Source organism: Lepidochelys olivacea (assembly GCF_965140295.1).
Source record: "Lepidochelys olivacea isolate rLepOli2 genome assembly, chromosome: 8".
Taxonomy (NCBI): Eukaryota; Metazoa; Chordata; order Testudines; family Cheloniidae; genus Lepidochelys; species Lepidochelys olivacea.
In genome coordinates this window covers 46,801,489-46,829,209 of record NC_140418.1, presented here as the reverse complement: position 1 = coordinate 46,829,209, position 27,721 = coordinate 46,801,489, and the positions used below count along the sequence as shown (strand labels likewise).

Below are 27,721 nucleotides of genomic sequence, written 5' to 3'. Positions count from 1 at the left end.
CCACACAGCTCTCCCAGACTATGGGCCCATTTCTTTATTTGGTCACAAGCCCTGTTGATTGCAAAGGGAGTTTCACCTGGACAGGAATTAAGGCTCCGGGTTCACGTTAAATGCCTTCTCCTACTCTCTCTCCGGCTTTAATGATTTCTGATCTGTCCAGAGCTGAGTGTAGATCGTTCAGAATTACAGAATGGGTTTTAATTGTTTAAATAATCTCTTCCACCCCCCTATTTCCGTGGATTCTAACAGCAAGGAGACCTGTTCTTTCCACTTGGTGCAGAAAGAAGGCTCCTGAAATATGCATCGCACCTCTCAAACAGATCGCCCTAGCCATTAACTTTCATTAATTGTTGCTTGCTGATGCTTGTATTTAATAATATAGTGTCTGGTTCAAATATCTGTGTATTAAATCCAACCCCTTGTTTGGGTTCCTCTCGTCTTTCTTAATAGCCTGAAGCCAAACGGTTGGAACAGCAGGAAACGTTAAAAAAAATAGGAGAAAACTTGATTGGAATGGACATGGACTGTTTCCAAAAGTTTCCCCTGCAGCTGTTATCAAAACATGCAAATGAGAGTCTCCAACAAGATCTAAAACAAATCAGGAGGAGTTAATGCTGAAGCAAAATAATCAGCCTGTTTGAAGTGACTGTGGCTTTCAGTTTGACTTTTCTGCCAGAGATCCTATTGCAAGGAGGGAGAGAGAGAATTCGATCTTTATTTAAGACAAGCAAAGGGTCTTCCCCGCGCTCGCTCGCTACATCAGATGTTGGCGAAGGGGGGGGGGGGAGGGGAGTTTTTAATCAGTGTGTTTTTGGTGGTGGGGGGAGAGTTTGCGCCGGAGAAGAGGGGTCTGTAAAACGTCAGAAACAGCACAAAGACTTTGCCACGTAATTACAGGCCCCTATTAAGTCTCGAGCTGCCCTCCCTTGGGTCTCCAATTTTCATGTATTCCCTGCAAAGTCTCCCCTGTGTGCCATACTGGCCCTTTTGAAGTGCCAGAGAGCGGCTTGATCCAACTGAGAGGGGAGGGGGAGAGCAACTGAGAGCGAGACCGGGGACCGGGGGGGGGGGCTCTTTCGGACTCCTGAAAACCCTCGCCTTCCCTTCGGTGAGAGTTAATACTCGCGAGTACATCTGCAAGACATCAGCACCCGTGACCTGAAACCTCAGTTACTCCTGAGACTCACCAGGAGCGCAAAGGGGGCAGCGCGCTCTCTTGGAGATGGTTTAAAGCCGGGACAAGCCTCTTGCTGCTGGTGCCTGCCTGGGAATACGCCGCTTCTCCTGAAAGACACGTTTCGATTCCTCTCCCCCCCTCCCCCATCCCCTCCCTCCTTCTCTCTCTCTCGCTTTCTGTGTCACTTTCGCGTGAGAACTGGGCAGAGGGAGGCCGGATTCGCCCCCTAGAACCTGCCGAAGGAAGCCCAGGGAGCGCCCCTGCTCCGGGGACAGCGTCTGAGATTTTGGGGAGGGTCCCTTGTATTCCCCCCCCCACCCTCTCTCCCTCCTCTTTTGCCTGCACTTTCCCTTTAAGACTTGGAGGAAACCATGACTTCCAGCTATGCCCACATCATGGAGAGACAGGCCGTCCTAGCCACCCGCTTGGAGAACCCCAGCAACCTGGACAACTTACAGGCCAAAAAGAACTTCTCCGTCAGTCACCTGTTGGATCTGGAGGAAGCCGGAGACATGGTGGCGGCTCAGGCGGACGAGAGCGTAGGGGAAGCCGGCAGAAGCTTGCTGGAATCCCCGGGGCTAACCAGCGGCAGCGACACCCCGCAGCAGGACAGTAAGTGAGACCTGGGCTCCCCCGCGCGCAACGCAGGGGCGCAGATAAAGCAGGCGGCAGCGCGCAGGGGACAGCCTGTGATCAAACTAATTTTGGGGGGGCGGGGGGAGCTGCCGTAATTACACTATCCCACAGCTCGAGCTGTGTCCTTTAGCAGAGGGAGCGTTACTCTGGGGGAAGACTGGGCTTGAAAGGGACTGTCCTTGTCCTGGAAAGAGAGAGTCGGATTGGGGGTTCGGTCTGAGCTCTGCGCGCCTGAAGGGCTTGGAGATGGCCAGCTGGGAGTGAGCAATGGCAGTTATTGCTGGATCGGGCAGAGGGGCCAGTATCTGGTGGGGAACGGCTACATGGTCCCGGGGAAGTCAGGCGCTGGCGTCAGCGCCACAAGCGGGACATCGGGCGGCTGGGCTGGGGAGGGACCGTGTGCGCCTGGCAGGAGAGGTTGGGGAGACGTGCTCACCAGGAACGCACGGTTGTTAATCGCCCAGGGGATGGCTGCAGCAGGGGTGCGGGTGTGAGTTAGGTACCCAGGGAGCAGGGCAGACACACCGTGCTGTGTAAGGGGGCTGGCGGAGGGGTGAAATCCGCATCTAAAGCCGCATCCAGGGGTTTCTAACACCTTTCCACGCTCCGCAATGACTGCCCTTGATAAGGGATCAGTAATCAGAGCTCGGATTCAATCCGAATCGGTCTTTAATTAAGAAGTCTTGTAAATTGAACTATAAAATAAGAATACTTACTGGAACCTGAAGGGTTTTAATAAATCTCTGGGACTGGCCAGGAGGGGGGTTGGGAAAAGGCCCCTGGAGCCACCGGTCGCAGATACCTTCCCCCCATCCACCTCAACACAAGCACCACGACTCCACACAAGTACATCGCTAAAATATCGCCGCAAAACCAAAGAACGTCCTTCCCTGCCTTTTTCTCTCATTCACTAAAAAGAGAACTATATTTTAGGGTCCCAATGTGTATTTAAATTTGAGTGGAAATGAAAAGGAACAAACCAGCAGACTTTGCCCTGGTAGGCTGCTTAGTTTTACTATGATTTCTTCATCTTCATGTCCCTTTACTCGAGAGAAGGAGATTGGCTTTTCGTTCCACCCTCAAGTAGTAAAACCTGACTGTCCTAGTACATTCTGAAAAATAAATCCTTCCTCCTTTACGTAGTAACTAGCTGGAAAAGCAGATGCCCCATTCAAGTGGGAGACACGGATTTCTTCTCCCATACTGGCCAATCTTAATGTCTGAGCTCTTCAGCTTATTTCCTGCTGATTTAAGAACCTTTGTCCCAGGTCATCTGCAGTCAGAACGCGCTGTGGATGGCGCTAAAAGAAAGATCTGGAGCTAGGGGATGTCTCTGGCACTTTAGATACAGGACAAAGTATCTTATTTTTAAACACGAGTAAACACTTCCAAAGAGGGTTTGCAGCCCGAAGAGTAGGGGCAGCCAGAGGGTGGGGATGGATTTCCTAGTCCTCTGCTCTCACCTAAGAGCCGGAACCCTGCTGGACTCCAGTGGGAGCAGGATCAGATCGCGAGTAGCTGCTACTTGCTGGCTCTTTCCGGGGCGCTTTGCCATTGGGAACAGGATCGGGATTTCAATCCAGTCTCTACGGGGGTGGAGGGGGGTTGCTGCCCGAGCGAAGCCGGCTAGGCCAGACACGCTCGCTCCAGTCTGGTTTTACCGGCACTGCCCGATTGAATGGACAGGGGTTTAATACTGAGACATGGGCGGTTCCGGTCCTGACAGGCCAACTCGGGTGTGTGTGGGGGGCGCAGGCCGGAGCTCTGGAGCCGGTTTAATCAGCGCTCCCCCTTTGCTGTATTGGACGCCCAAAACCGCCTCCTTTATCTGCCCGGCAGAGCCGCCCACCGGCCCCGGGTGGAACCGAGCATGGATTTAACCCGGGGACTTTGGGTTAAGGGCTGATGGACTAAATCTTGGGGCATCCCAGCCACAGGGTCCTGACGCTGCCTTAATGTCCATCTCTCTTATTTTCAAAGGGAATGGCTCAGACGCAGGTAGGGCCATTATTTACTGTAGGGCCGCCCCAGGAGCCCTAGTGGCGCCCTAGCGCCCCGTTGTGCTAGGCGCTGTACAGCGGCAGAGCTGGGGCAGGCCAACAAGCGATCAGTGCGGCGAGTGCCTGGCTTGAGGGGATGAACCAGGCGATTTCGCTGTTTGTAACGGAGCCACTGTGGCTGCTGGGGAAGGGGACACAGGAATACTCCTGCACCTTTCCGATAGGATCAAACAGATCACCTTTCCTGCTGAAAGAGGCCCCAGCAACACCCACCGCGCGGAGAGATGCATTGAAGCCAGCCACACGATTAAAGCTAATCCCAAAAGCAGTGCGCCCTGTACCTGGCTGGCTCCGCTATTCACTGGTGTATCCCTCAGCCCCCATCCATCCCTGCACGAGGCTCCCCCTTCTGCCCACCAGCCTGAGGGCTACAGGCTTGAGGAGCTTTGCTCCTGTGTGAGCCCGCCACCCAGAGAAACCACATTCGCTTTGGGACGTGTTTGCAAGTGAATGAAAAAAAATGCAACTTTTACAAACATTGCATTTGACTGATGTGCAAAACTGGAAACAAGAAGAGTACAGAAGACTTCATTCGGGCACAGGGTTGCAAAAGCCAATTGCTTTTTCACCAGGCGTACATTACTGATCTAGCCATCCATCCAGACTTAAGTTGTGGTTGTTTCTTTTCAGTAAGCAGGATCTTTCAGAAGTTCTGCGAAGCACAACAGAAATGGACATACTGAGCTCCTCTCAGTCGTCTGCTCTTTCATGGCTAAGGCAGACTGCGGGGAGGGGATCAGGTTAATATTTGCTGACTTGACTGTGGGCGATTCTAGCGGTGGTGCTTTGGTAGTAAATGACACGCACCAACGCAGGGAAGGAGGCTAGGTATTGACTATATACTGGCTAGGTACTGACCATCTACGCCTGAGGGCAGCTTTCCTTATGCCCACCTCAGATAGATTTAAAATATCCTTTTAGAGTCAGCTGCCTGGTGAGGGCTTTAGGCCTTGTCCCTCTATGCCAAACTCGCCCCTAAGTCCGAGAATTCATTGCCAGATGGCAGAGAGCGAGCGAAATACACGAGAAAGCTGAGCCATGTGTAGCTACGTGTCGTTAAACGTGTCCTGTCCGCCCCCAATCGAGCCCTCCACGTGCATAACTTTCCCGTCGGGATCTTCCTGCACATTTATAAAAAATGTGGGTATCGGTATTAAAAGGGTTGCGTTAGTCGCCCCTGAGGCGGTGCTTTAAACAGTTGGTGAGTTAATTTTTTCCCTGTGTTGCTTTTACTCTAATTGAGAAGGGGCTATTTATTTATTTATTTCGGTTGTGTGAGTTGCAATCGTAAAGCTCATGGTACTGATCATATGTGACCTAGCAGCTCACAATTAATCAGCTTCCTAATTGGCACTTGCACGTGCCTTGCTTTTCCAGCTGATCGGAATAACTCCTCCGACAGCTCAGTCCAGCAGCCCTTCTGCACTTGCGTAATCTTTGCTCGGCCGAGTTAGCATTGCGCACAAGGGCTGGTACAGGATCTCTCCCTAGGTAGCCTTTCACGTGCTTCTTGGCGCTTCCCTGGGATCTGCGATGCGCAGCTGCGGTTAGAAATGGTATCCTCTTCTGAGGAGGAGACTAGTTTGCCTTGGTTATCTGATCTTAGGGACCCGATGCAGAGTGTGCAGGGAACCTTTCCTTCCCTGAATCCCCTGGAGTTGGTGGATGTGAAATCCAGCCTGCCTTCCGCATTCTGCAACTCTCAATTAGTGAAAGCAGCTTGTCCTAATAAGAGCTTTGTGAGAAGCATATGTCGCCATAAAAAGTAGACTAGAAGTCAATTAGAGACACCATGCTGAAGTGGGAGCTGGGCTGTTTGTCCCCCTACCAAGACACGGAAACAAATCGGAGCGCTGGCAGGGGGAATCTATTAGTCATGAAGAAAGGGATTAAAGGGAATATATTAATCATCTGAGCGCAGGGAGCGCACGAACCGTAAGCGAGTGTCTCCTGGACCGACACCTTGAGTGAAATGACTTCTCCCAAATCAGGGGTCGTTTTGATGTGCTAGAATAAATGCATCAGTGAGCGGGACTTGTGCTTGGAGACGTAAGTCTTGCAAAGAAAGTGGCTGGGCAAACCAGAGTCCATGGAGTGCTCCAATCCAGCCGCACGAGCTATTGTCCGCACGGCGAGATAAATGTTTTATTAACTAGGAATAAAATTCCTGAGATCGTTATTTTCCTCTAGGAAATTGTCATACGATGTGATGTAGCTACAACATACAGATCCGGTTTATAAATGCGATGTAGCCCACTTTATAATGCATCTGTCGTTCCTCTCCATACTAGTTCAAACTCTTTTCTAATTTCGGATCACATGGCTCGCATTAGCAGAGCGTACATTAAAATACCATCCTCTACAGTGGCGAGAAATTCTCCCTTACGCACAAACGGATGTCGCAGACCTACTCCCAGTTTCGCCACGTCTGGTCGGTTACACAGAGAACTTTCCTGCAGATTTCAAAGCCCCAATCCGTTTTTAAAATCCCCCCCAGCGTGCCATAATTAATGCCACAGCTCATCATTTATCTCTCAACGGATATTTCCGTTAGCGGCTATTATTAAAGCTTCGATCCTGCTTGTGCTGAAGACTGTGCTAAAATTCCCATTGACTTCAGCGAAAACTCAGGCCCCGAGGGAATATTTATATCTGGCAACTTTATTTAGTGTGGTGTCATACTTTCTTTGACTGTCTCCATACAGCTTTGCAAACGCTATTAGGGATAGTTAAATTAAAAACATAAAATAACGTTGTCTGGTTTCCACTAACCATCTAACCAAAGCATGAAACCATGTAGCACGTTCTCAGTGTATCTGCTTAACTATCATACCGAGGGAGGCAATTAACAACAGACAGGCACAAATGTGGCATCTAGTTGCTGGGAGGTTGCATTTTATAGGCCTATTTCTCAAACAAGCTTATCAAACGTATGTATGGCGCTGTGAGATCATTACAGTTGTTAAATTTTTACTGAAGGGTGGAGAACGAACACAGCGGCAAGTACACCCAGAGCCTGGCAAATGTTAGAGATCATGTTAAAAGGAACCGCATGAAGAGAGCTGGGGGGGGGGATTCACAACGCTGTCCCCAACCTCTGCGCGTTAGCCCGATCTCTCTCCTCGGGAGCCCAAAACTCTATTGCCGGGGCGCGGCGAATGAGGGGGGTTTGGGACTGGGCTTGGGACTGCAGAGATCCACCGATCTCACACGGAAGGGACCCAGCCCCTGGCAAAATCCGGCCCCTTAAGTCAATTGCAATGTCCCGACTGTATGAGGGCTCCGCATGGGAGAAGCAGTGGAATCGCATGGATCGCTGCTGGTCTATTTCAGGGATTATTCCAACAATTCCCCAATCTGGCCTCCTAGAAGAATTGACGATACACTATGAAATGCCAAGTTTCATTCTGATACTTGTGCTAAATAACCACCCTGATATCTGAATTTCAGCTCTTACATTCCCATGTTTCCTAAACCGATAGGATTTACAGACGAACACCTCTATTCAACCACCGCTACAAAATCCACAGCATCCCACTAGCATTCTGTGTATTCCACTTTATTTCTCGTTTGCTGTAAGAAAAGAAAAGAGAGCCATGGAAAGCGGGGCGCGTGTCATGTCCTCTTGAGGCCCAACAAGTTAAATGACGCAGCTGCGCCGTAGTGACTTCTCGGTGCAGGAGAGAGAAACTCGTCGAGCTGAATTTAGGTTGGGACCAAAATGCTTTTCAAAATCCGTTCTGTGCGGCGGCAAGAGGCTTGTCTGTTTGCCAGGAGCCCCGTTTCAGATTAAGTAACAAGGATCATTAATTAGGTTTATGACAGGCTCATACAAAGCGTTCACGGGGCAGAGAGGACTGGAGGTTAAAAGGCTGTTTGGATAAGGATTGCGTTTCCTCCTCCAGCCAGTCTCCAAACATTTACAAAGCGGGCAGGGATTAGACAGAACAGCCACCCCGGCCCAGATCAATGGAACCTCCAGCCAGCCCTGCTTCTGACAGCGCTAAAAAGTCGCTGGAGTTTTTAAAAGTCTAGTATCTTTGTAGTCAGTCCTTCCAACGCTCCTGTGAACGCCAACGGGGCCTGGAGATCTGGGCCAGATTCTGGCTCCAGTGACATGCGATAGGAGTTTTTCCATTTGGAATAGCAGCTAGTCTTTGCTATTTAACCTGCAAGGGTTTACACATTAAATAGACAAACCTACAGTAACAACAAGAATATCTATCTATCTATCTATCTATCTATCTATCTATCTATCTATCTATCTATCTATCTATCTATCTATCTATCTATCTATCTATCTATCTATCTCTATCTATCTATACTTCCAACAACCCCAATCATTTCCATATTTAAAGTTGTCATTTCTTCCCAAATCTGCTACCTTTTCGTTTGCTATTGTTGGCATTTAAAAAAACGACACACTTTGATTTTAAATAATTGTATGTATACTAATGTAACCTAATGTCTATGTGGTCCAAAAATCTCCTTAGCTCGGTAGGGTTCTTCCTCCTGAAATTCTATGGCTGGAAGCTATACAAAGGGGTTGCTTAGCCTTAACCACACCAGCCAGTGAATGTACCCGACTAAAACGGACCCAGGGTGCGTGGATTGGCTCATATTTTATCCAGCAAAGCAGCACAGAGCAGGGAATTTTTTTAAAAAAATCGAATTTGATTTTAGAGGTGGCTGGATCTGAATAAAGCCACTGGCCCTTTAGGCCACCGGTGTTAGTTCTGTACCTCTCATTACCGATCCGGTGAAATGAGATCGTTTTAGAAAGAAGCTGAATTCCCATGGAGGGCCCGATCCCACAGCAAAAGTACCCGCAGCGACTTCCGCAGGACGCCTTTGTGAGCAACCTTTACTCCGGTGAGTAAGGCGAGGTGGGGTTTAGCCCTGCAATCTCTTTGGGGTGTCTAAGGAAAGAAGAATCGAGGAGGGAGATTTTCAAACGCTAAGGGATTTAGGCGCTCAAGCCCCAACTGAAAGTCAGTGACTAATGCACCCTGCCGAACAAGAAAGCCTTCCTTTAAAACAGCATTTCCAGGCGCTTGCTACTTAACCCCCAGTCGCCTGCGTTTACAGGTTTGCTGGAGGCGGGCGGGGGGCAGAGGACGGACCTAAAAGCCCTGCTCGCTAAAGCACTCTGATGCGAATATGTCTCTTTGCGGCGTGAAGCTCGCTCGCGGGGCGCGGGTTGGCTGAATTCCCTCCCCACTGCGGCACCAGTTCCCTGGACGCTTAGCAGAGATCGCTTCCCATTCAGGGAGCTGCATCGTGTCAGCCCCCAATCTGAAATGGTAAGCGATGCACTTGCCGCGCTGGTTACTCCTCTGAGGATCCCCTGTGTGCATTGCATGGGGGTTGCCTGCTCTGCTGGGAAGGCTGGCTCCGAAGTTGCATGGAAAAAAAAATCTTATTAAAGTCAACAACCTTTGAATCAGGCCTTAAGTTTCTCTCGACTCCTCGGAGCTCCAGGGCTCTGCCTGAAATCCGATTTAAAAGGGACTTTCTTTTTCTGAGGAAGAAATATATGAAGCTGGATTTGCCCCTGACTTGGCAGCTTCCCGCGGGGTTATAGCAGCAGCCGCTGAGATGAGGGGGGAAGAGGTTGTAATATTCCAGTGAGACATTGCTCAGGGTCGATCAGCTCCAAAGAGGCAAACTCGAGTAATCATTTAGTATTAGCGCGTTATTGTGTTTTGTTTGATTGAAGGTAAATACAGCAAGTGTAACTTGCAAATGTTGTTTAGCCACAATGCTATCCTTATTTTTCAGTTGAAAGTCAAAAATCATCTCCCAGAGATCCCCTCAGTCTGAACTTCCACACCAAAATCAAGGTCATTGTTGTTGTTATTATTTACTTTAGTAACTGGCTCTCAGATTGCACTTCTCATCAGCAGATTTCAAAGTACAGAAAAAAGGGACTATTTACGTCTCAGTGTTACCAACACACACGTGTTTTGCTGAGGCAAACCAGACTTGGGGAGGGAGACTTGGGGAAACACTGAAAACCTGCCTTTGGGTTTTCTTGCCCTGATACCCAAAGTAAACTCCGCTGAAGCTGTTAAACTAACACAGCTGATAGGGTGACATTTTGAGCTGATACTGGAGAACTGAGCTTCCCCAGAGTCTGGGGCTGCTGTTTTCTCCTTGTCGAGTATATCTGAGCTTATGCTGCTAGCTGATTTTAGAATCAGACTGAGGCCCGGTGTACAAAGTTAGGTCGACAAGAGCCACCTTGCATCAATCTAATTGTGAATGTGTCTGCATTTAAATTAGTCTCCCCCTGGTGTGATGTGAGTGCCCCATTATGGTGACGCAGTAACACCATGTCCCTGAACCGCACTGAGCCCTGATTGATGTACTGAGGTTGATGCAGCATGAATGTAGCCACTGCTTTACTTCTGTCTATCCTAACAGTCCTCCAGCAGCTGTCCCACAATGCCTGACACTGACCACTCTGGTCACAATTGTGAACTCCACTGCCCAACATCACAGTGACCAGAAGGACCTCTCCCTTTTAAAACCCTGTGAATTTTTGAAATGCCTTTTCCTGATTGTCCAGCTTGGTGAGCACACCTAGCAGCTCCCCATTGTGTGCTCCAGCCACGCTCTGGCTTGGGCCTGTGGGGAGAAGAGGCTGTGCAGAACAGCTGTGGAAACATGGATGTCTCTGAGCAGATTGCACGGGGGATACAGGAAAAGGGCTAGAACAGGGATCAGCAGCAGTACTGCATGAAAGCAAAGGAATTGTGGCAGGCCAGGGAGGCAAACAGTCAGTCTGGTGCTGAGCTGCAGACCAGCCGCTTTTACAAAGAGGCAGAGACTCCACCACCACCCTACGCACCACTGTGAATACCTCTGAGGAGCCCTCATCACAGCATGAACAGCGAGGACGAGGAGGTGGAGGAGGAAGCAGAGGAGGATAGAGGACTTGCAACCAGGGGGTCCAGCTATGTCCGAAGCCAGGACCTGTTTGAGACTCCAGTCCAGTCAGTCCTGGCAGTGGAGCACGGGCGAGTCCAATGCAGGGCAAGGAACCTCCGGTAAGTGTGTAATTGTATTTCCCCATTACAGTGATGTACTGAAGGCTCCCCCAATTTAACAGAACACAGCTATCACCTTGTCATTAATTTACTTGCACTAGAAGAGGTAGCAGTACAGCAAAGAGAGGTGGAGTTGCTATCTGCTTTTCATTCCTCTGTAGAGTTAGGTGTGTGTGTGTGTGTGTGTGTGGCGGGGGAGGAGGGAATGGACCATGTGGAACAGTTTGTGTACACAGGGACATCCCTTGAATCCCCTTGAGATCTCGATGAAACTTCCATGGAGGTACTCTGCCATCCTCTCCCAAAGGCTTCCAGTGATGGCAGCCTTATTTCTTCTTCTGTGGTAGGACGCTTTCCCACGCCAGTCAGGGATAACTTTGGCTGACACCATTGCAGTAAACAGACTAGCAGCATATGGGCCCAGGAATCTTCAGAATGCCAGTAGCAGCTGTGCTCTCTGTGCCTTGGTTATTCTCAGGAGTGAGATATTAGCTAAAATCACCATGGCTGGTGCTAGTATTCAGTGCCATTTCCCTGTGCTCATAGTTTCATGCAGCTGAGCAATTACCTCCACTCACCCCTGGTGGGCCATACTCTCCATGGTGCAGTGATTGGTGCCGTGCACAAACACTCCAAAGCAGAAGTGTTAATAAGCATGTCCTGTTCAAAACTTTAGGGGAGCAAGGGAGGGGAGTTCTGAATCTTAACTTTTGCTTTCTGTGGTGACTATAGTGACAATGGTACCTGTGTGTGTTTTATCTGCAGCTACTGCTGTTGTGGCCTTGAGGGGCTCTACCTTCACCCCCGCGAAACATCTGAGCCAGATAAGGAGGAAAAAGAAGAGGACTTAGGATGACATATTCAGTGAGATCCTGCAAGTCTCAGTTGCATCAGACTAAGGTCTTGGAGAGTGAACATTGCAGACAGCCTGGAGAAGGAAAGAGTGGACAGGGCAAAAGGCCCAGGAGTCCCAGCAGGAAAAGGAGAGGGAGACCTATCAGGACATAATGGGGCTTCTCTGCAAGCAAACACAGATGCTGCAGACTCTGGTAGACCTACAAGTTCAACAATCCCAAGTTCACCACCCTTTGCAATCCATGAAGAATTCCATTGCAGCATCTCCTTATATCTCCCTCAACATTCCATATGGCATCAGGGTCTGCGTCCCTACTTTTACCAGTGCACCCCAGGGGACATGAAGGACAACCACAGTTTCACGTACACCAACCTGTGAGAGCCACGGTTGATGTATGCATAGGTAAAATGGATGTGAATGTTTTTTCCTCCTGTTCTGTTCCATTAATTTATTAAAGTTTTAATGTATTTGCTTTTAGATTTCAAAGATTTTTCCTTGTGCTGGTTTTATTACTGAATAAAATTCTATTTGGAAAATAATTCATCACAACATATGCTTCAGAGTGCCTAGAAGTTCTAAATGCACCCACTTACTTGTTACTGAACAGAGTGACACAACTCACAGGATCAATGAAAAACACAGTGTTATTGTAAATGCACAGCAAGCACTGCAAAATTAATAGGTGCATTGACAGTGTTATATCCATAGATGTACTCCAAGGACCATACAGTTTCTAACTGGCCCCAAACAACAGGGCAAGGTGGAGCACAGTACACCACAATGGATTACTGTGGCTCACTGTTAAAGTGCTTGTTCAAAACTTTCCTGAGCTTTATAGCTCTGTGCTGAGCTTTTTAAATATCCCTTGTGTCTAGCTGTTCAAACTCAGCAAATAGCTGCTCAACCTCCGCCCTCCACTCCAGCAGCATCTTTTCTCCCTTTGCTTCACAGATATTATTCAGGACACAGCAGGCAGCTATAACTACTGGGATATTTTTTTCACTGAGGTTCAATCTTGTGAATAAACAACACCAACATCCCTTCAGTCTACCAAAAGTGCATTAAACTGTCATTCTGCACCTGCTGAACCGACAGTTGAATCATTCCTTGGTGCTGTTGAGATAGCTGGTGTTTGACTTCAGGAGCCAGGGGAGCAAGGGGTAGGCTGAGTCCCCCAGGATCACTGTTGGCATTTCAACATTGCCAATGGAAAGCTGCTGGTCAGGAAAGAAAGTCCCTGCTTTTAGCTTTCTGAGCAGTCCTGTGTTCTTAAAGATGTGCTCATCATGCACTTTCCCTGACCAGCCAACACTGATGGCAGTGAAGCATCCTCTGTGATGCACCAATGCTTGCATAACCATAAAAAAGTAGTCCTTTGTGTTGATGTACTCTGCAGCAAGGTGGGCTGGGGTCAAAATGGGGATGTGCATACTGTCTATCGCTACACCACAGTTCAGGAACCCCATTGTTGCAAATCCATCTGCTATGTCCTGCACATTGCCAAGCATCACAGTCCCGCATAGCAGGATATGATTAATGGCTCTATACACATGCATGACAATCACCTCAACAGTGAATTTTCCAACTCCAAAATTATTTGCCAAGGACAGATAACAATTTGGCATTGTAAGTTTCCACAGTGTGATCACCATTCACTTCTCCACTGTCAGTGCAGCTCTCAGTTTGGTGTCCCTGTGTTAGAAGGCTATGCTAAGCTTGGCACACAGGTCCAGGAATGTTGCCTTGCACATCCAAAAGTTCTGCAGCCACTGCTCATCATCCCAAACCTACATTACAATGCAATCCCGCCAGTCAATGCTTGTTTCTCGGGCTAGAAGTGGCATTCCCCCGTCTGCAGCTGCTCCAGGAACACCACCAACAACCTTGAATTGGTTCTCGGAATGTCCCACAGCAATCTGTCCTCCAAGAAATCATGTTCCCTGCTGATCTGGTTCTTTGTACGGCTCTGCAAATAACAGAGGATTGTGTGTCCTCTGTTGGCAATGCTTATGACAATAGTGCAGAGCTGTGCAGGCGCCATGCTTTTGTCAGAGGAGTGCTGAGAAGATTCATAGGAGTTTTTAAAAAGGTGCAAAAGATATGGGAATTAGATGACAATGGGATGGAGACAGCTGCATGCTGGGAAGCTGACCCCTTGTTCCCGTTCACACCCTTGTGACTCCTTTATGCTCCAACAGGCATTGCCAAAATGTCCAAAAAGACAGTGCACTGAATGGTGGCGAGTTGCACGCTCTGATACGTACCCATGGTGCACCACACTGCACAGCGACACAAACACTTCTGGTGAGTATATGCAGTGCCAACACAAGTAGTCCAGTATGCACGCGCACAAGCGATGTACTAACTGCGGCGGCTTTACATTGATATAACTTGCGTCAAGCAAAGTTTGTACTGTAGATATGGCCTGGAGGAGGGTTTGTGCATTTCACTGGGGCTGGAGCACCTGGATTTAGCTCACATCTGGCTGCCACGTTCATCCTAGGTACGAAACATTGGAGAATAGACCATTAGAACTTTGGCAAATCCCTGGAGTCTGAACCAGCTCCCATCTAAGTTAATGGAAAGACTTCAGGGAAAGTTGGATCAGGCCTACCAAGAAGTGGAAATCAGGAGGGGCTGCTTTCTCTGAAGGGAAAAGAGAAGCTGGAGCTATGTGTCAGCGGCAGTCTGGGTGAATGTGGAGAGGAATAGGCTTCTCTTCTCCTGGGAGATCCAGCTTGAGAAGCAGATGTAAGGGATTCACTGGGTCTTTGCATCTTCTCCCTGAAACACTCCCCCCAACTGAGGACAAACAGAACACTCGCTCCTCCCGCAAATACATATCCCAGCCACCCACCCAACCAAACCACCCAGCATTGTTTCGCATTGATGGGGATTATCCATATTTCCCTCTCAAAAGAGCTCACAGCTACAATTCCAATATGCCAGAGATTTAACACAAAAAGTTGCAAATGTTGCCATTTGCTTGGGTAATTTTTATTCCATCTGAGTTTGTAGTAGAACTAGAAATGGTTATGAGGAATAATACAAATAACCTTTTTCTTTAAAAAACAAAACAAACCCAACAATCTATGGTAGGTATTGTTTAGACTGAAATCTATCCAAAGTTTAATATTTAAAACTAAAGCCATTTTTAAATGTAGACCAAAAAAAGTTAAACACCATATTTCAGAAAAGCTTATTTTTAACTCCTTCCGTCTTCTAAATAATTAAAAAGATTTACTTGTAATAATCCAGAAAATGAAATCTCCCTAGAAGTGATTGGGTTAATTATGCCTACAATTAACATCTGTTTACATTCCTAACAAAATTACTTAGACTCCACTTTAACTGAAAAAACAAATATAGCCTTAACTATAGCATTTCTACCAGCATCGCCTAATTATTTATATTGCCCTGTAGCAATACACATTGTTTTATGACCTGCAACTAGAGCAGGGCATAATTTTTCAGCTGAAATGACTTTTTTGCAGAAAAATGCAGATCTGGGTGGACCAACAGCTTTCTCGAATCTGTGCTGAAATTGCCAAATTGTTTCAGTCAAAAAACAAACAAGTTCTGACAAAGTCAAAAAGCCTTATTTCTCCATTTTTTTTCAAATTGAATTGTTTTGACTTTTGTTTCAAAAGGGTCTTTTGCTTCAAATTTAAATGCAATTATAATTTTGTAAGGAGGTTTTAAAAAGCGGAAGGTTAGAAATTCCAGCTGTCCTTTAATTATCCCAGTCCTTCAGGGATGGATTGTTTAGGGGAGACAGACAGGAAAGTGACAATCAAAAACTACGTGGGGTTGGAAGTTGCTTGCTCCTGATTAGGGCTAAACTGGAAATGATTTTTTTTTCCTAGTGAAAAATCAACAAAAACAAATATTTTTCTTAGAATTTTTTTTGGGGGGGAGGGTTGGGAGGAAGGGAATTTGTCAAGTCCCACAAAAATCATTTTTCAATTTTCAGAACCCAAACCAGATTTTTTGGGGGGAGGGTAAAACTGAAAAATTTTTGCACTTCCATTTTTTGATGAATACCCCAAATATTTCTATGAAAATGGACATTTTGCATAGACTACCTTTTCCATCAAAAAGCGGTTTTCATTTGGAAAAAAAAGTTGAGACAACAATATTTTGTTGCCTAACTGTACACCTATGTATAGATATGAATAACTAATCTCCACTAACGCCCAAATCAGCTCACAGTAATAGCAAGAAAGGTTTGATTCCTGCAGGAAAAGGACCAAAAATATCAGATGGTTCCTTTCCCGTTGGGGGAAATTTTTTTCATGATTCCAAATGTGGTGATCAATTTGACCTTAATATAATGGTCCTGGGGCAGCAGACATCCCTATAAGGTAGAATTTAAAAGTATTTTAAGGCAAGAAAAATATACTAGAGATAATGGTATAATCTTTTCTCCTTCTCTGAAAAAAATCAGATATGTTTTAGAGGACAGATCAAATTATCTATCTATCTATCTATCTATCTATTTTGGCTTCACTGTTGTATACATTGCTTAAGGAAGGAAAGTAAGAATCATCCAGAGAAATTTTTGTAGTGGGTAGAAAAGATCAAACATGGATTTTTCTATCCTGTGGGAAATTCCAGTATTTTGATGTTTATTTTAGTCCCAAATTGGGAGGAAAAGAATTGAAACTGTTTGTATAATGAAAAGTTACAGAAAGTTTTGAATCAGAAATGGTGAAACATTTTTGTTTCGACATTTTGTTTGAAATGAAACCTTTCAGCTGAATTTGTTTTTTTCCCACTGAAAATTTTAATTTCAATGAAACATCATTTTCCAATAGGTAAATGTTTCATTCATTTTTTTTAACCCAGTCTAATAGTGTATAGAATCTGACAAAATAGTGACTTTACTCTTAATGTCTATCAGGAGGACATTGTCAACATAGTAAAAGGCTGATTTTCTGGGTTGTTGACTTGAGATGGAGTTGCAAATGATCAGCAACTCTGAAAATCAGACCCTAAAAGAATAAAAGTCGATTTAATTTATACCCAACTGACCCACATCTGTAGCTGAACTGGAAGGGTTTTAAAGGCCAAGTTCCCCCTGACAACATAAGACAAAACACAACCAATGTTCAGTTTAAGATGCTGCTGTTTCATGAGTCTCCTGCTAAAGCTGAGGTGGACCTGTATTTCGATTTTCAACGGGGGCCCTGACCTCCATTCCATAGAGGGCAACCCCTCCCATTATAGATAACCAGCCACAGCTCCTATCCCCTCTTCCCTGTGCACTTCCTTGGGAAAGTTCTCTTGTGCAAAAACCCAGCATTACTTATCTTTGAAAGTCCTTTGTGTCCTTCCTTAGGAGAACACCCTAATGAAGGTGGCATGGATTCTTCAGGGTGGGGTCTCTAGAGGTCCTGAATCGGAGTGCTGCTGCAGGATCTCAGGTTTAGAGCCGATGAAGAGGTTTTTGGCTGAAACTTTAAAAATCCCCTTGCTATTGACTTTTTTCTTTTTAAAAAAATGAAAACCTGTACAATTTTTGAAGGAAAATGATGACAAACATGAGAAAATATCTGTTCACTGAATTTTTTTATGGGGAAAAATAATTTCCTGATCAATTCTACCTGATTTATATACAAATCCCTTGCATCTTAATTTATTATAGTCCTTTTAACTGTCTTAGGACTAAGGCGTCTTTCCCCAGGCTAAGTGGTTAGATTCAGTTGTGTCTATGGGCTAATGGTTAAAGCACAGGACTGGGAGTCAGGAGTCCTGGCTTGTCCTATGTCTTGTTGTGTGATCTCAGCAAGTCACATAACCTCTCTGTACCTTTGTTTACTTCTATGAAAGCCAGAACTAAAATAAGGGGAGCAGGTAGGAACACAGCTCTCTGCTCCCCATCGTCTCCTGGGCTTGGTAAGCAGGGCTCTCCCACAGCTCTCCTCTTCCCCTTTTGTTGATTCAACTAGAGCTTCCACTCCTGTTTTGATCATTTTATGTGCTGGCTGAAAATTAAGCTAATGCTTCCATATGAAGGGGTGTTTGTAGAGTTGTTTGAGATTCTCAGATCAATGGCACGATAGACATGTGGGATGGGATTCACAAAAATATTTAGGTGCCTAACTCCCACTGGTACTACTAAGTGCTCTTATTTGCATAGACACCCCCTTAAAACAACTTGCTTTTGAAAAGAAGGCAGAACATTGCATTCTGCCCAAATGTGATAGCCTGCCACCAGTATGAAACATCCAATCTCTCCAAAGCTATATGAATGAAAACCTGCATTATGGGTTGGGTGAGATGCACAGACAGCAGATGCAAAATAAGGGGCAAAGATCATCCAGAGATCCCATTCAAGCTCTTTCTTTGGAAAGGTTTATTTTAGCATTCTGGATTTTAGCCTCTTTTATTCTCAAAACTCAGGGTTCTTCCCAAGAGATGTGGAGTTTATGGACTTGGGATGGACAAAAAATAGGAGAAAACAATCAGGAACTTTACATTGACTAGAACTAGCAGCTGTTAGTATTTTTTCCTATTTTCTGGTTTCAGAGTAACAGCCGTGTTAGTCTGTATTCGCAAAAAAAAAAAGGAGTACTTGTGGCACCTTAGAGACTAACCAATTTATTTGAGCATAAGCTTTCGATGAAGTGAGCTGTAGCTCACGAAAGCTTATGCTCAAATAAATTGGTTAGTCTCTAAGGTGCCACAAGTACTCCTTTTCTTTTTCCTATTTTCTGTAATCGGTAGGCAAATGGAAATTGTACAGAAGCGGTTGGCTGGTTATATCAACAGGTTACAGACTATGTAAACAAGGCAGACTGGTCAATGCATTTAACTCTTGAATGTAATTGGGCATCCCCAAAGGAATACTGTCAAAATAGAAATTCAGGGTCCAATCCTGCTCCTCTTGAAGTTAACGAGAAAAATCCTTTCCACTTTGTTAGGTTTAGACAAAAATTATTTTTAAAACCTGGTCTGTGTGTATAAAACATCCTCACTGCATTTTCCACTTTATGCATCCGATGAAGTGAGCTGTAGCTCACGAAAGCTTATGCTCAAATAAATTGGTTAGTCTCTAAGGTGCCACAAGTACTCCTTTTCTTTCTTTAAAACATTAATTACCTCCATTTTAATAACTACAGGTGATAGATCCGACAGACTTTACTCATCTGAGTAATCGTTCAGGTGAGTAGTCCAATTGGGATGTCTTGCATGAGTAACAATTGCTCATGTGAGTAAAGGTTGTAGGGCAAGACTTAGATAATTAAAAATGAAAAAAAATCTGTTAAAAGTCTGATTTACTTTTCTCCATTTATGTTGCTTGTGCATTTTTTGCGTGTCACTGTTGGTCCTGTGAGTCTTATAGTATTTGGTATTTGTCTTAAAGCCCAACTCCTGGAGTAAATGTGAATCTCAGTTTTCCTTTCTTTTAAAGCAACTTTCTCACTTTCATGGTTGCAGAGAAAAGCTAGAAAACATGACCCAAGTGCAACCTGAAGGCAAAGAAAAAGACTCCAAACTGTATTATTTTAAAAGAAGTCTGATGGTTTTCTGGAGCTTGACTCATTTATTTTTGAACACTGCCCTTACTTTGGAGAATAAAACTAAACTTTTCTGTTTATAATCAATTTCACTTCCTGATTTGTAGTAAAGTGGTAATCAAGGTGTTCATTACTTAGAGGATAACAGGTTGGAGCCATGCACCATCCCACCCTTATTTCCTGTTTACTTACTGGGTGTTTTGACACCCCCCCCCCACCCGCCATTTGTTATGGAGCTCAGTGGGTCTCAGCCAGGGGGTATGCATAACCCTAGGGGTACACAGAGATCTTTCAGGGGGTACTCAACTCATATAGATATTTGCCTAGTTTTACAACAGGCTATGTAAAAAGCACTAGCGAAGTCAATACAAATTAAAATTTTATACAAGCAATGACTTGTTTATACTGCTCTATATACTGTATACTGAAATGTAAGTACAATATTTACATTCTGATAAGTTTACTGATTTATTTTATAATTATATGGTAAAAATGAGAAAGTCAGCAATTTGTCAGTAATGGTGTGCTGGGACACTTTTGTATTTTTATGTCTCAGTTTTGTAGGCAAGTAGTTTTTAAGTGAGGTGAAACTTGGGGGTATGCAAGACAAATCAGACTCCTGAAAGGGGTACAGTAGTCTGGAAAGGTTGAGAGTCACTGATTAGCTGAATAAAGCAGCGTGTTCTCTGTCTGCAGTACTGTAAGTAAAGTCTGTTTTCTTGTGTACTGAGCAAATTATTATAGTCAGTTTCACTTCCTAGTTCTCCTGCTGTGTTTGTATTTTCGATACTTCAGCACAAAGTTTCCAATTTTTTAATTTAAAAAGGTTTTTACTGAATTTTAATTAAAAACCCCCAAACTAATTCAGTGAAAACATTTCTAACACTAGATTTTGAAATCAATTATAAAACCAAAATGTTCTTTCTGAGGTATTTGACAGAGTGCCTTTAATGACCATCAGCATTCTGTGTTCTTCTGAGTTTCTACTACAAGGAAGTATATTTGTCCCATTTAATGATACATAAAACAATGATTGATTGCATTGCATGGGGGAAAATATTATTTTAGGGCTAATTTGTGCAAGCTTTACTTACACCAGTTGCTTTCAATGGGACTGCTAATGTGAGTAAAAGCTGCTCAATGAGTGCAAAGTTTACATATTTAATTCCTTAGTATTCAGAGGCTTGATTCTGCAGCCCCCAACTCATGTGAATGGTTCTCCTGAAGACCATGAAACTATTCCTGTTAGTAGCAGCTTCAGAATTGGGCCTAGATTGTATAGTTGCTTGGAGCTCAGCGTGGCAACAGAATTGGGCCCTGAACTGACAGAGGTTTCCCACAATCAGCATCAATTATGGTTACATCAGTCATGTTTGAGGTGCTTCAGAGTCTGTGGAGGGGATGGGCATGAGGGAAGAGTAGTGGAAGAGCTGGGAAAGGGTGTAACAAAAAAAGTTAAGAGGGGGAGAAGACGAGATTTTAAAACACATATTGACTAAGCAAGTGCTGAATTACAGGGTAAGAATTCATTCTGTGATTTTCTGGCCATTTGAAATTTGCTCCCCTGGTTTATGACATTACCAGAACCCCTTGATGGGATTACAGCCAGGTAGTTCAATGCTGCTTGTTTATTCTATACTTAATCATTTGTGATTCACATATTAAGTATACCCTTGTGGGTTATGTGGTTATTTTCCCGAAAAGTTTTTTTTATTGCATAATTAAGCACATCATGAGTAATTTACAGTGTGTCACAATATTATATACTCTGGCCTCTATAAAGTCTGACCTGACCTGAGGCGAGGTTGAATTGCTGTGTTTCTCCTTCCCCTCCAGATACACAATTCCCAAAGGAGGTTTGGCTCCTGGGTAGGGATGTAGAATGGTGAACATCCCCGCCTAGCAGGAGGCCATGTCATAGCAAAAGAAAGCTGTGAGAGTTGTAAAGGGCCATTGGTTCACCTGCTGTTATCTTCCCTGCCAACTTGAAAGAACAAATGCTCTGAGGGAAAAGGACTAGTGTGGAGTAGGGGAAGTCTGCACTGCCTTCTGAAGTGTTTCTTTGGGTCTGTCTTCGCTGCAGAGTTAACCTGAGCTATCTACACTTGAGTTACTCCTCTCAAGTTAGCCTGGCTTGAGTGAGAATGGCCAGGCTAGGAAATAACTCCCCAGCTCTGTGTCTCCACTAGTGTTGCCCTCACATGGGTGTGACGCTAAGACGTTATCTCATGGTTCTTTGCACTGTGGTAAACTGGTGGGGTCTGTGAATTATTTCCCAGTGAATTGTGGGAGACCTTCTGTCAAGGTTCCTTCCCCATTCCGAACTCTAGGGTACAGATATGGGGACCTGCATGAAAGACCCCCAAGCTTATTTTTACCAGTTTAGGTTAAAAGCTGCCACCACCAAAGTGTTAAATAAAGAACAGGGGAAGTGCCCACTTGGAAACATCTCCCCCACCAAAATATCCCCCCAAGCCCTACACCCCCTTTCCTGGGGAAGGCTTGATAAAAATCCTCACCAATTTGCACAGGTGAACACAGACCCAAACCCTTGGATCTTAAGAACAGTGAAAGAGCAATCAGGTTCTTAAAAGAAGAATTTTAATTAAAGAAAAAGTAAAAGAATCACCTCTGTAAAATCAGGATGGTAAATACCTTACAAGGTAATCAGATTCAAAACATAGGGAATCCCTGTAGGCAAAACCTTAAGTTACAAAAAGACACAAAAACAGGAATATACATTCCATTCAGCACAACTTATTTTATCAGCCATTTAAACAAAACAGAATCTAATGCATATCTAACTAGATTGCTTACTAACTCTTTACAGGAATTCTGATCTGCATTCCTGCTCTGGTCCTGGAAAAAGCATCATACAGACAGAGAGAACCCTTTGTTTCCGCCTCCCCCCCCCCCCCCCGCTTTGAAAGTATCTTGTCTCTTCATTGGTCATTTTGGCCAGGTGCCAGCGAGATTATCTTAGCTTCTTAACCCTTTACAGGTGAAAGGGTTTTTCCTCTGTCCAGGAGTGATTTAAAGGTGTTTACCCTTCCCTTTATATTTATGACACCTTCTCTGTCCTTTCTGGATGCAGAGAGGGAATTGTGGGATGGTGTTGGAGGACTAGAGGACTAGCGGTGGCTTGAGTAGCCTGCCTCAACATTACACATCAGTTTGACAGATTGTGCTGAGCTCAGTTTTAGCTTCTAAAGGAGTCAGACAACTCCTTTAAAAATAACACTGCACTAGAGCTCAGGGTCTGTGTGCGGCGATGGGCCTCAATATAGGGATAACACTTCAGCTCGCACACCAGTTAACTCTGCGGGGAAGGCAAGCTCTTGCTGTTAGGTTTGTGATCTGACATTTTAGAAATGGCTGCAATTGCCTTGTGAGACCCCAAGTTGCTTTTCCCCACTTGAAACCTGGGATATTTTCATAAGGGTCTTCATAACGATCTTGCCCTTTCATGTGTGGAGGCCTGAATATAACGTTCTAACCATTATCACTCTGCATTCTGAACAATGATATGGGATTCTCCTCTCATTCAGGTGGGAAGAGCTGCTGCTTTTTATCTGTAAACCCAGTGGGGAAGTCACAGCTTGGGACAAATTATTCCTAAACTGCAAGTCGTTATGGAAAGTTAGCAAAAATGGGGTCTGTGGCTCCCAAATATTTGTGGGGACTTGCTACTGACTCCCCCTGAAAAGACAACGTTAGGACACGGAGCAGCATTTCCAGGGGATGTTTAGCAAACCACTGAGTGCTAGATCCTCAGTGAGTGCAAATCAGAGTCACCCCATTGACTTCATCTCAACCTTGTCCTCATTGAATGGCCCCTCACTGGGGCACTGGACCAGGGACTGCATTTGTGTGCTTCAGGGGTGGAGAGATGTGAAGGTGTATGGGGCTACTGGCATGCACCATCCATCACTATAACTTATTTAAGGTCATTCCCATGTGCCAGGGTTGCAGGACTGAGCCCTAAGTGAGGGTTGTAATGGACATTCATGAAGGAAAACTTCACTGTAGAAATCTTAGTGCCATAGTAGCTGAGCTTTTAGAGAGCTTTGTGAGGAGGCAGAATAGGGGTCACAGTGCTACCCCCTGGTTCCTGTTAGGGGGTGCGCTTCTTTTCTTCCTTGTTTCCTTTTAAAATAAGTAGCCACAAAATTGAAAATGCAGGCTGTGGAAAAGAAAGGCCTGCTGCACTGTATTGTTTGAGAAATAGTGTGTAAGCACGCAAGCGAAGGGTGTGTTGTAATGCATGGGCACAAAAGAAGCGTAGATAAGGTTACATGTGCTTTTCGTTGCTTTCAATTGCTCAGCTGTGAAACCTTAGTGTCCTTTTACCGGAGCTTTTGTGTGGAATTAATCTAGATAGCATGAGGGTAGAAGAGAGGGAGAGAGATTGTCGGACAGTGAAGGACTCTGTTTATCTACAGAACAAGTACAGTATGTAGCTTCCCTTACACTGCCTGCACCCTGAGATGGAGGGAGGGCCCATTGCTAGGGGTCAGAGGTCAGTGCAGTCTTCACGGCTCCCATTCAGTCCTTGGCTTCTCCATTATGATTGCCAAGGATAAAGCCGATTGTGGGCACCTCTCTGTGAGAACTTGGAGAAAGGAATAGATTCAGAGCGGGCCAAATCCATACCCAAAATCAAAGTGCCCCCAAACTTTGAGCACAGTTGGCTCCTTTCTCTATAATGAACTGAACCAAAACCAATGGCCTTTGAAGGGGTTTCAAAATCCAGAACCAAATTGTGTGGCTCAAGTCTATTATATTTCTATAGCTGGGTAACTGAAAGGGGAGTTCACCATTCTGTTTCTTGTGCACTGCGCCTTCAGGTGGAAAGGAGTCCCTGTGTCTGATGCAGAGGTAGCTGTGGGACAGCGGCCATTTTGTCTTCCATTGCAAATGCAGAATGTTGCAGAATGGCCCACTGTGTGCTCTCTGTCCTGGAGACTTTGTATTCCTTCCTTCTTTGCTGTTTTCTTTATCTCTAGTAAGGGAACTCTAGAGGAAGATGTTTTGTCCTTTGTGCGTAGGAAAAGTTGACAAGGCCTGTCTTAGTGTGGCCTACTACAGGGGTTCTCAAACTTTTTTTTTCGCAGACCACTTGAAAATTGCTGAGGGTCTCAGCGGACCACTTAATGATCTTTCCAAATGTTGTTTGTACCATTAGCTAACTATTGTAAAGCACTTTGGATAAAAGCACTATATAAAAAAACCTTAATAATAATTAATGATTTTTTGTTCTACAAATAAAAGCACAAAACTCAAATTTTAATATCAGTAGTCTTACCTTTCTAATGCGATGGATGTACCCTCTCTCCCCCACTGCGGCAGCCCCCGAGCTGGGACTGGAAAGGAGTGGGGTCTCTCCCCGGCAGCCACAGCCCTGGAGCTAGGGAAAGTTGCCTTTTTCTCCCGCTGCCTCTTTCTCCTGCACATCCCAAATTCCCCCCACCCCCTCTTCTCACCCCACTGCCCCCTCCCACCTAGTCCCCCCAAGGCTACCACCTCACCTTACATGTGTGTCTTCTCCAGGGTCCAGGCACCTAATTAGTGGAGCCACGCCGGCACAGCTCCACTAAGTAAGTGGGTGGCCCTGCATTCTCTTGTGTGTGGCCACCCAGGTGTGCACCTTAAAGGGAATTATCACAGACCACCTGTATGGAGCTTGTGGAGAACTGGTGGTCCACGGAACACAGTTTGAGAACCTCTGGCCTAATGGATATAGTGTTGAACTAGGCGCCAGGGTCCTATATGTACTACTGGTCTGCTAAGTGACCTTGGGCTTGTCCAGTCACACCTTGTGCCTCAGTTTCCCCATCTGTAAAATAGGCATAATGAAACTGACTTCCTTTTGGAAAATGCTTTGACATCTGATGAAAAGTGCTGTATAACAGCCAGGTATTATTAGTGACACAGTTAGGTTCATTGGTTTCTCCTCTGGCCCTTGATTATTCTAAGCTGGTCATTACTTTCCAGTGTCTTGGTGGTTATTTCTTAGCTAGAAATAAGCCTGTGACCTCCTGGAGGAGAGAGAGTAATTTGCAGCAAATAATTTGCTGTAAAACATACCCTCTTCCTCTGCTCATGGAATGCAACTTCCTTGAATGTATTTGAGTTCATTCAGCATGTGTTGGGTAAGTTTTATTTTTACCCAATGGATTGATATGTGACAGTCTTTCCTATATGATATTCTGGATTTGAGCTGTGTTGGTTAGATGTGGTCACTTATATCACACTGTGGTATGGTATCGGTGGCCAGAGTCAGTGAGAGTTACAGAGAGGGCTGGAGGAAGGCACTGAGGATTTGGCTTTGTAAAGTTGGTAGATTACTGTAAAACCAGCAAACCATATCATCAGCTGCTGTTAATTAACGTAGCTTCATTGAAGCTGTAAATCCAGTGCAGGTCGCTGACATACATTCGAATTTCCAATGGATTTTGATTTGGCCATGTTCTTTCCCATGGCTAGTCACTCTTCACGTATATTTTTGTGCAATGGATCTTTGTTCACAGTTTGTTTGTATATGTAGGTTTTCCCATGTCCCATAGTCACATGGGAACAAGGATATTTGTGCATGAACAACAGTAGTCACTAGTCAGTAGTGTTGATTGCTTATAATTTGCTTCTGATTACACTTTAGTATCCTTTTGAAAAGAAAAGTTTGAAAAATCCAATTAGGAAACAGAAACAATATCATGTGGGGGTCAGACCAAAGATCTATCTAGCTAAGTATTGTCTTCTGAAAATGGCCAGTGCCAGGTGCCCTTGAGGGAATGAATAGAACAGGTAATCATCAAGTGACCCACCCCTTGTCGCCTATTCCCAGCTTCTGGCAAACAGAGGCTAGGGACACCATCCCTTCCCATCCTGGCTAGTAGCCATTGATGGACCTATCCTCCATGAACTTATCTAGTACCTTTTTGAACCCTATTATAGTCTTGGCCTTCACAACATCCTCTGGCAAAGAGTTCCACAGGTTGACTGTGCGTTGTGTGAAGAAATACTTCCTTTTGTTTGTTTTAAACCTGCTGCCTATTAATTTCATTTGGTGACCCCTAGTTCTTGTGTTATGAGAAGGAGTAAATAACACTTCCTTATTTACTTTCTCCACACCAGTCATGATTTTATAGATCACTATCATATCCCCCCCCTTAGTCATCTCTTTTCCAAGCTGAAAAGTCCCAGTCTTATTAATCTCTCCTCATATGGTAGCTGTTCCATACCCCTAATCATTTTTGTTGCCCTTTTCTGAACCGTTTCCAATTCCAATGTATCTTTTTTGAGATGGGACGACCACATCTGCACACAGTAGTCAAGATGTGAGCGTAACATGGATTTATATAGAGGCAATATGATATTTTCTGTCTTATCTATCCCTTTCCTAATGATTCCCAACATTCTGTTTGCTTTTTTGACTGCTGCTGCGCACTGAGTGGATGTCTTCAGAGAACTATCCACAATGGCTCCAAGATCTTTTTCTTGAGTGGTAACAGCCAGTTTAGACCCCATCATTTTATATGTATAGTTAGGATTATGCTTTCCAATGTGCATTACTTTGCATTTATCAACATTGAATTTCATCTGCCATTCTGTTGCCCAGTCACCCAGTTTTGAGAGATCCTTTTGTAGCTCTTCGCAGTCTGCCTGGGACTTAACTATCCTGAGCAATTTTGTATCTGCAAATTTTGCCACCTCACTGTTTACCCCTTTTTCCAGATCATTTATGAATATGTTGAATAGGACTGAGCCCAGTACAGACCCCTGGGGGACATCACTATTTGCCTGTCTACATTCTGAAAAACTGACTATTTATGCCTACCCTTTGTTTCCTATCTTTTAACCAGTTACCTATCTATGAGAGGACCTTCCCTCTTATTGCATGACAGCTTACTTTGCTTAAGAGCCTTTGGTGAGGGACCTTGTCAAAGGCTTTCTGAAAATCTAAGAACACTATATCCACTGGATTCCTCCTTGTCCACATGCTTCATGACTCCCTCAAAGAATTCTAATAGATTGGTGAGGCATGATTTCCCTTTTACAAAAACCATCTTGACTCTTCCCCAACAAATTATGTTAATCTATGTATCTGACAATTTTGTTCTTTACTATGGTTTCAACCAGTTTGCCTGTTACTGAAGTCAGGTTTACTGGCCTATAATTGCCGGGATCACCTCTGGAGCCCTTTTTAAATATTCGCATCATATTAGTTATCCTCTAGTCATTTGGTACAGAAGCTGATTTAAATGATAGGTTACAGACTACAGTTAGTAGTTCTGCAGTTTCACATTTGAGTTCCTTCAGAACTCTTGGGCGAATATAATCTGGTTCTGTTGACTTATTACTGTTTAGTTTATCAATTTGTTCCAAAATCTCCTCTAATGACATCTCAATCTGGGACA

General features: G+C 44.8%; 1 protein-coding gene across 2 annotated transcripts in view; it reads left to right on the top strand.

Moving 5' to 3' along the window:
* The first annotated feature begins 1,089 nt into the window (after window positions 1-1,089).
* Window positions 1,090-27,721, top strand: part of PRRX1 (paired related homeobox 1) — an 82,481-nt gene continuing 55,849 nt past the window's right edge. Inside the window, exon 1 of one of the 2 annotated variants that reach the window (XM_084637124.1) lies at window positions 1,090-1,789. In XM_084637124.1, the coding sequence (XP_084493250.1) occupies window positions 1,549-1,789 (241 nt within the window). In that variant the 5' untranslated portion in view covers window positions 1,090-1,548. The remainder of the gene's footprint in view (window positions 1,790-27,721) is intronic. The other variant, XM_084637123.1, reaches the window with a different exon arrangement.